The 9,363-nt window shown below is 47.8% G+C and overlaps 1 protein-coding gene across 1 annotated transcript in view; it reads left to right on the top strand.

Annotated features, from left to right (window-relative positions):
* Positions 1–508: 508 nt before the first annotated feature.
* ZNF398 (zinc finger protein 398) overlaps positions 509–9,363 on the top strand; it is a 28,933-nt gene continuing 20,078 nt past the window's right edge. The window contains exons 1-2 of the mRNA XM_003130281.7: positions 509–813; positions 4,125–4,520. Coding sequence (XP_003130329.3) covers positions 790–813; positions 4,125–4,520 — 420 coding nt within the window. The 5' untranslated portion in view covers positions 509–789. The remainder of the gene's footprint in view (positions 814–4,124; positions 4,521–9,363) is intronic.

Below are 9,363 nucleotides of genomic sequence, written 5' to 3'. Positions count from 1 at the left end.
GCAGAGATCCAGGGAAACAAAACTCCAATAATCCGAAATGTAAAGACCACTGTACAGTAAGTTTTGGTCCTAACACCGGCCACATGAGATGCGAACCGCTTTACCTTGGCAGCCACGTTTGCAGTTTCTGCACATGGTGAACTTCGTCTTCGTTACAGATCGGTGCCTCTTGGTCCCTCATTCTTACCCACTGGCTCCCTACGCTCTGCCAGGCACCTGGTCCTCTCACTCCGCCCATTTCCACCTTCCTACCTCGGGCTGCCCTTCCCTTGGAGCCTCCCTTCCGGCAGGGCCGGCCGATTGGACCTCCAGGAAGAAAAACACTCCCCAGAATGAGTCCTGGTTTGTAGCTGGGCCCTAAGCCCCAATCTGAGTTTGTGCGAAAACAGACCCCACTTGGATCGGTAGAATAAATCGCACACCAGCGGAGCCCAGGCGGCGGGCGGGGCGCAAGTGGCCGCCGGAGCCGGCAGGGGGCGCGCTGCCGCGGCGGGCGGGCGGCGCGTCTAGGCCGGAGCCGTCCCCGGGGTGCGCTCGGTGCCCACAAAGCGCCAGCTGAGGGGCCGCTGCGGGCGGAGCGCTGCTGAGTCTGCCCGCCACCCGAGCTCCAGCGGTCGGCCGCCCCGCCCCTCTGCCGCGTCCCTGCGACCGGAGCAGCCGGGTCCGACGGCCGTGCGAGAGCCCTGGGGGAAGGCAGGGCCAGGCGGGCGCTTTTGCTGAGAGGCCGGGGGACGGCCTGCGTGGGGTGGCGCGGCGGCAACTCCGGCCCGGGCCGGAGAGCTCAGGACCATGGCCGAGGCGGCCCCGGCTCCGGTAAGGGCGGCCCGCGCGCCAAGCGCAGCGAGCCCGGAAGGGTCGGGACGCCTCGGGTTCTGCGACCCTGACCCGAAGGAAGGGAGGAGGGCGGGGAGCCCGGCCTGTCAGGCGCGGGGCCCCGGAGCAGGGCGCAGCCCCGGCGGCCGAGCGCAGACATCCCCCGGGGTCCCGCCGGCAGGGGAAAGGCCTTCATAGGACCCCCAAGGCACCGCTCGCCCCCTCTCCCTTCGTGCGGTCCCTGCGCCTGGGAGTGAGGTTCCGCTCCCTCATCCTGTTTGGAGAGAGCCTGTTAGGCCAGTGGCAAGGGAAGGAGTGAAGAGGAGATCCTTCTGCCTGGCGTCAGCCCCGCTCCAGACGCGGGGCACTGGGGTTGGCTTGGCTTGGTGTTTTCATCGGCCATTCTCCAGCCCTGGGAGCCGACCTCACAAAATCGGCCTCTGTGCAGCTCCCCCGGAGCCTCGCACAGCCACAGATGAGGTGTGTGGAAGGACTGCGGGAGAACAGGGATCCCCAGTGCCCCTCCCATGACCATGCCAGACACGCAGGAGGCCCTCTGTCGGGGCTGCGGACTGAACGACTGGTGCAGGTTCCGAGGGCGGGATTACCTTCTGCGTGTTTATTCCTTAAACGGATGTTTACTGCAGGCTGCAGTGTGCCAAACCTCTATCAGTTGCTAAGCCTGCAGAGCTGACCAAGACAGCACACACGACCCCTGCAGAACCCCAGTCTTGTCAAGTAATAGAACCCCAAACGATGCCTTGGATGTGCCAGCTAAGAAGCCTTTGCTCACCCCAAGGAGAGCCATTGTAGTGGGTCAAGAGCCAGACTGTGAGAGGACGAGGAAGAAGAGGGAGCAGCAGCAATGGGGTGGGGAATAGAGCAGAGGGAATGCTGTCTCTGCCTTTGGACCTGTTTTTCCCTTTCCAATCTTGTTTTTCAATATGGTAGAGGTGATCATGTGTCTCTGCCCCCCTGTCCAATAGAAATGTAATGGAAGCCAATATAGAGCCTTACAGTTTCTGAGTCACATTTTTTTATTTTTATTTTTGGGGGGCCGCCCGGTGGCATGCAGAAGTTCTGTGGGCTAAGGATTGAACCTGCTGCCGTAGCAATGACCCAAGCCACAGCTGTGACAAGGGCTGGATCGTTAACCCACTGAGCCACCAGGGAAGGAGTTCATATTTTAAAAGTAAAGAGAGGAGTTCCAGTTGCAGCTCAGCGGGTTAAGAATCCGACTAGTGTCCATTAGGATGCGAGTTCCCTCCCTGGCCCTGCTCAGTGGGTTAAGGATCTGGCATTGCCCAAAGCTGTGGAGTAGGTTGCAGATGCAGCTTGGATCTTGTTGCTGTGGCTGTGGCATAGGCTGGCAGCTGCAGCTCTGATTCAACCCCTAGCTGGGGAACTTCCATATACCACAGGTTTGGCCTAAAAAGAAAAAAGTAAATGTAATAGTAGATGAAAAAAAGTAGATGAAATTAATTTTAACAATATGCTTTATTTAATCCAGTGCCTATAAAATATTTCAGTTACTAATAGTTGTAATTACTGTTAAGAAATTATTGATGAAGTTTAAAATTTTCTCCCCATACTAAGTTTTCAAAATCTAGCATGTGTTTTATACTCCTGACACATCTCAATGCAAATAACATTTCAAATTCAATAGCTACACATGGCTACCATATTGAACAGGGCAGAGCTACCTCACGGAGAAGAATCAGGAGAGATTGAAATATTGACCATAAAAAAGAGAAAAGCTCAGTGAACCTAAAAATGTGGAAGGGGTTGACATTCAGAGCAGGAAGTGGAGAGATTACTTTTAATTAGGAAAAACCTTTTTCCTGAGGGAAGAAAGGAAGAAAGCATGGACTAAGTTACTGATGAGTTTGAAGTGAAAGGTGGGCAAAGAAACAGAGGTGAGATGTAATTACTCTCATCTTCTTCAAGTGGAGGACGAGTTATCTCCTGAGAGCAGCGGCTTCCCCTGAACCAGTGACTTCAGCTTTACCCGGGAGGTTTTTTAAAATTCAGACCCTCAGTTTTCCTCCCAGACCCACTGAATTGAAATCCGCATTTTAACAGGGTCTCCAGGTGGTGCTTATGCACATTAGTTTGAGAAGTGCTGTGCTGAAAGTTGGAGGAGAGTGCCAGGGGCTGTGGTGTGTGCCCTCTGTGGGATGGGAAACGTAGCATGGGTGGTGCCAGGAAGTGTTTGATTCCTGCTGAGCTCAGAGACCATTGGTGTGTGGCGACACCAGTTTACCCAGTGGTGTGACTTCATTCTGTAGGCTTACCAGCCTACCTGCAGGAGCAGAGAATGAGAACAGTTGAACTGATTCAAAGCTGGAGGTTAACTGAGCAGGTGAGGCAGAAAAACAGATAAGTGAAGAGGTTAGAGTTGGCTGAAATCAAAGCTTGAAGCAGGCTGATAAGCCAGGAGCAAATGGAAGGGTCAAGGGTTCAGTGGAATTGCAGAGCAGGTGAAATGAGAATAAGGTAGTGAGAGAGCTGGAGAGACAGGAGGTAGTGGCCAGAGAGCAGGTTTTCAGATTCATAGTTAAAAACTGTAGAGGTTATCCTCGTTCAACCTCCTATTTGTTGTAGGAATTTTTTTATACACTCTATTTCAAAATATGTTCAATGAGGGGGCAACCTGTTATTTTCTTGGAAAGATCTAGCTTATGTATATAGGCCAAAGTTTGCCTTCCTGAAAATTCCATGCCGGTTCTAGTTCTGCCCTCTGGAATAACACAGTATAGGATTAAACAAGTCTGTTCAGCTTTCTGTTTTATAAGCCTCAAATATTTGAAAATAGCCGTGATGTCTTCTCCAGACTAGACATTCTCAGCTTATTCAACCACTACTGAGTAATATGGTTGTGGTTTGTCAGCAGGGTGGTGGCCCAGACCAGAGCCTCTGTCAGTAAGGGGTTCATCAGAGGGCAGTGAGCTCAGTGAAACCTGGAAAGATCCTGGTGTACTTAAGCTTCTTCGAGAGACAGAGGATACAACAGCAACCTGAGCCTCTAGGTGACTGGCTAGAGCACCCTACAGCCCAGGGAATGTGTCAGCTGCTTCTTGATCTGGTTTCACCTATTCACTCTCTTACTTAATCCATCCCTGAATCACCCAAACCATCCTCTTGGTTTTTGATGCCAATGAGCTCCCTGAAGATAAGCCTTATGCAGGCAGTACTAAACTATATTTAGATTAATCTCAGTCAGCCACTTAAGTACTCCTTATCTGGTTTTAGTTTGGATTAGGGCTCCTCCTAACACTCCACGTCTTGTCTCGTCTCTCCGTTGCCCACAGACTTCCGAATGGGACTCCGAATGCCTCACATCCCTGCAGGCTCTGCCTCTTCCCACAGCCCCGGCGGCAAACGAAGCGCACCTGCAGACAGCAGCCATCTCCCTGTGGACCGTGGTGGCAGCCGTGCAGGCTATAGAGAGAAAGGTGGAGGTCCATAGCCGGCGACTCCTGCACCTGGAAGGACGGACAGGGACCGCAGAGAAGAAGCTGGCTAGCTGTGAAAAGACAGTGGCGGATCTGGGGAACCAGCTGGAGGGCAAGTGGGCGGTGCTGGGGACCCTGCTGCAGGAGTACGGGCTGCTGCAGAGGCGCCTGGAGAACTTGGAGAACCTGCTGAGGAACCGGAACTTCTGGATCCTACGGCTGCCCCCGGGTATTAAAGGAGATATCCCAAAGGTAATACTTTCACTTCTACTGGGAGGTGGAACCAGAAGTCCTTAGCTGTCAGTCAGGGGTAGTCTTGGTGAGTCAGTTTGGTTGAAGGAACTGTGAAGTTGTTTTGTGTTTGTCTATTTGGGAAGCATTCCCGGTTCAATTCAGTGATCATGCGAAGATCACTCTTTCCAGTCTAAAGTCACCTATCTGGCAGTTGGATTTTTTTTCTCTTTTGCTTGCTTCTCCTCATTACTCGCCCCATGTCACTTTTTCTTTATTAACCTGTCTGCCACAACTTGGTTGGAAGCAAAATTAAATGTCCTTTAACTCAGTCAATTTGACTTTGTCGACAATTCAGCTGGATCCTTAACCCGCTGAGACAGGAGGGAACTCCTCTGGTGATTTACTTTAGATTGGATGTCAGAGAAATTCTCAGAGAGGAGCTAATATTTAGGCTGAGACTAAATGATAGGAAGGACCCTACTGTGAGATCTGAGGAAGAGCTTTCCAGGCAGAAAACACCAAGCGCAGAGTCCTAAAGGCACAAACTTGGGACGCTGAGGGAAGGAGAAAGAAAAGCTGTTCTGTAGGGAATAAGTAGGACCGCAACTGGAGAAGTGGGAGCTGCTCATTTAGGGTGGTGTTTTTCAGCCATGGCTGTACATGGGTATCACCTGGAGGGCTTTTTAAAAATTTTTTTAAATTAAAAAAAATTTTTTTTAGGGCCACACCCACAGCATATGGAAGTTCCCGGGCTACGGAGTCTAACTGGAGCTATAGCTGCTGTCCTACACCACAGCCATAGCCATGCCAGATCCAAAGCCATGTCTTTGACCTATACTACAGCTCACAGCAACACTGGATCCTTAACCCACTGAGCAAGGCCAGGAATGGAACCCACATCCTCATGGATACTAGTTGGATTTGTTTCCACTGAGCCACAACCTGAGCTCCTGAAGGGCTTTTTAAGTTTTGATGAGCATCACACCTACAGGTTCTGACTTAACAGGTTCAGAATCTTAAAACTCCATAGACGAGTCTAACCTGTGACTAGGGTTGTGAACCATGGACGCAGGGCATTGGAGACCAAGGTAAGGAATTTGGACTTTATGTTAGGGATACTGGGAAGATTGGAGGGTTTAATGCAGAGGAGCTATATCTGTTTTACATTTTGGAAGAGTCACTTTGGCTGCTATGTGGAGAATGGATTATGGGGTTAAGAACCAGGAGGGAGAAAACAATAAGGCAGTTTGAATAGTAGGTGGCCAAGGGTGGCTTGGATGAGGGTAGCAGCAGTGGAGATGGAGACAAGTGGACAGCTTCAGGATATTTCGATGGTCAAATTACTGACGGGAATTAGGGAATGAAGAATTCAGAACAACAATAATTGTAAATTTACTGTGTGCTGATTTACTTAGCATTTACTGTTGTAAGTACTCTTTACTTTCATAAGGATGTTAACTTACCCAAGAAAATGACAGAGTTGTACTGTGATCCACTTGGCTCCAGAGCATATGTTCTTAACTACCGACTCTTGGGCCTTAGACTTGAAGGACTGGATGAATGGTGTTACACTTACAGAGGTGGGGATGCTCCTTCAGCAATGTTAGGTTTGAGACACCTGGGATATGTTCAGGAGAAATGTTAAGTGGTCTCTGAAGCTCAGAGGTGGGAAATATTTGAGAATTGTAGACATCCAGAGTGTATTGTAAGTCACAAGGGTGGAAGTGATTACTTTGGCAGAGAATGTGAGAAAGCAGGAGAAAGAATCTAAGGACTAAATGCCGTGGGTGGTAGTGGCGGCTGGTGAGTGTGTGGGTCACAGGGTCGAAGGAGAGGGTTGATGTGGTGCTGAGAGGTCTAGAAAGATGAGAGTAGTGAAGGTAGCTTGGCAAGAGAGCGGTGCTGGTGACCTCGTGAGAGTTGTTTTAGTGCAATTGGTTGGCGGGGTGGGGGGTGCGGGGGCAGAAGGCCAAGTGGAGTGGGTCGCAGAGTGAATGGGAAGAGGGAAGTTGGAGACCTCATCAAGGTTTGCAGGGGAGGGGAGCCCCACGAGCAGGGGTGCCTGCAGGGAGCCACAGGGGTCAGAGTCAGCATCTGAGAAAGAACCTTCCCCACCATGTTTTGTTTGTGTATTGGTAGTGCCTCCTGAAGGTCTTTGGCATTTTATTTTATTTTAGTCTTTTTGCCATTTCTTGGGCCGCTTCTGCAGCATATGGAGGGTCCAGGCTAGAGGTCTAATCAGAGCTGTAGCCGCCGGACCGTGGCCATAGCAACTCGGGATCCGAGCGGCATCTGCAGCCTACACCACAGCTCATGGCAATGCCGGATCCTCAACCCACTGAGCAAGGCCAGGGATCAAACCCACAACCTCATGGTTCCTAGTTGGATTCGTTAACCACTGAGCCACGATGGGAACTCCTGGGTACTTTATTTTATTTTAATTAACTAATTACTTTATTAAAGTATAGTTGATTTACAATGCTGTGTCAATTTCTGCTGTGATTTGGGATAATTTAAACTTAGTATTTGCCATAAGAATAGCAGAAAAGTAAGTTAAAGTTACTTACTGTTAGAGTTCCTGATGTGGCACAACGGGATCAGCAGCATCTCTGCAGTGCCAGGACACAGGTTCAATCCCAGGCATGGTGGGTTAAAGGATCTGGCGTTGTTGCACCTGGGGTATAGGTTGTGATTATAGCCTGGATCTGATCCCTGGCCTGGGAACTCCATGTGCCTCAGGGCAGTGGAGGTGGGGGGGAGTTACTTATTGTCTTATCTGGATAAATGTGTAACATTTAAACCATCTGTCTTAAACTCCAAAATTATATATAAAATAATGTTGTGATTTCTTTCAAAGATTAAATGCTCTTATTTTGCCATTTCTTTTGAAAGCCAAGTTCAAAGTAATCTTCCCTCAGAATTCTTTTCTTGATTTTAATTTTTAAAGTTGTGGCAAAATTTATGTAACATAAATTTTATCATTTTAAGGGTACGGGAAAGGGAAAAAAGTATTTAACAGTTTAACCATTTTAAGCGTACATTTCAGTGGCATTAAGTACCTTCACGTTGTCGTGCAACCATCATTACCATCCATCTCCAAAACTTCCCAAACTGCACAACTCCCATTCCCCCTCCCTCAGCCCCGGCAGCCCCCATTTTGCTTTCTATCTCTGTGAATCTGACTCCATTAGGTCCTCATACAGGTGGGATCACACCGTATCTGCCCCAGTGTGTTTCATTCAGCATGACATCCTCCAGGTTCATGCATGTTGGAGCAGGTGTCAGAATTGCCTTCCTTTTTAAGGCTGAATAAGACTCGATTTCTCTTACAGTTTTATTTTATTTTATTTTTATTTTTTGTCTTTTTAGGGCCACATCCACGGCATATGGTGGTTCCCAGGCTAGGGGTAGAATTGGAGCTGTAGCTGCTGGCCTATACCACAGCCATAGCAGTGTCAGATCCGAGATACGTCTGCAGCCTACACCACAACTCACAGCAGTGCCAGATCCTTAACCCACTGAGCAAGGCCAGGGATCAAACCTGCATCCTCAGTCAGATTCATTTCCCCTGAGCTAAGATGGGAACTCTGATTTCTCTCACAATTTTAAAAGTCCTTTTTTTCAATAACACCAAATGCCATTGATGAAAGGTTCAAAATCGATTCTCATTTGTTTCTAAGAAATCTTTTTTTCTTCTCTGGAAGCTTTTTTCTATTTGTACTTCTTTTTCTAAAATTTGTTTAGGTTATATCTGGGTATGGGTCTTTTTAAATTTTTGGGGGTGCTTGATGTGACCTTTCAATCAGAAGATTGATGTCTTTTTTGCTCTGGGAAATTTTCTTCTCAGATTCTATTTTTATAGTTTTTTTATTCCTCCTTACACTTTTTTTTTTTTTTTTTTGTCTTTTGTCTTTTCAGGGCAGCACCCACAGCATGTGGAGGTTCCCAGGCTAGGGGTCTAATCAGAGCTACAGCTGCCGGCTTACACCACAGCAACGCTAGATCTAAGCCTCGTCTGTGACCTACACCACAGCTCACAGCAATGCCAGATCCTTAACCCACTGAGCGAGGGCAGGGATCAAACATACAACCTCATGGTTCCTAGTTGGATTTGTTTCCACTCCATCCTTACACATTTTTATAATGTTCTTTCTTGAATTACTTTTGACAGTTAAGGGATTATTTGTTTCTTTAACTTTTTTTTCATATTTTTCACCCTTTGAATGAGAGTTCTATGACCTTTCAGCCTTTCTGATTTTTAACAATTATATGTTTAATTTTCAAAAATATTTATTTTCTCCTTTTTAAAATTAAGACCGTTTTTTTTTTTTTTTTTTTTTTTTTTTTTTCTATTTTCTTTTTTTTCAGGGTCACCTGTGGCATACGGAAGTTCCTGGGCCAGGGGTCCAATTGGAGCTGCAGCTGCCAGCCTATGCCACAGCCACAGTAATGCCAGATCTGAGCCTCCTCTGCAAACAAGACCACAGCTCACAGCAACGCTGGATCCTTAACCCACTGAGTGAGGCCAGGGATCTAACCCACACCTATGTTGGGTTCTTAACCTGCTGAGCCACAGTGGGAACACCTATTTTTAATGGGAACACCTGCTTTTTTAAAAAGCAGCCTGAATTTTAAAAAAATGGGTGCAGTATCTACTTGAGTGTCCCTAGGAATATGTATTAGAGCTTTGTTTGATTTTTCTTTTTTATCCTTTAGTATTGTTTGTAGTATGTGTTCGTCTTGATTCTATTGTACTGTTTAAATGTTGAGTAAGCTTTGGTTATTTATTCATATTTGTAGGTGAAGGATTTGACTAGTAGGTTAATTAGAGGAAGCTGTCATGTTTTCTCTGCTACCATGT

This window comes from Sus scrofa, chromosome 9 (assembly GCF_054392235.1).
Source record: "Sus scrofa isolate SSC_HxYL_T2T_F1_AM1 chromosome 9, Sscrofa_HxYL_maternal_Yorkshire_Landrace_v2.0, whole genome shotgun sequence".
Classification (NCBI taxonomy): Eukaryota; Metazoa; Chordata; class Mammalia; order Artiodactyla; family Suidae; genus Sus; species Sus scrofa.
Note: the sequence above shows the minus strand (reverse complement) of the source record. Positions and strands in the feature narration are given on the sequence as shown.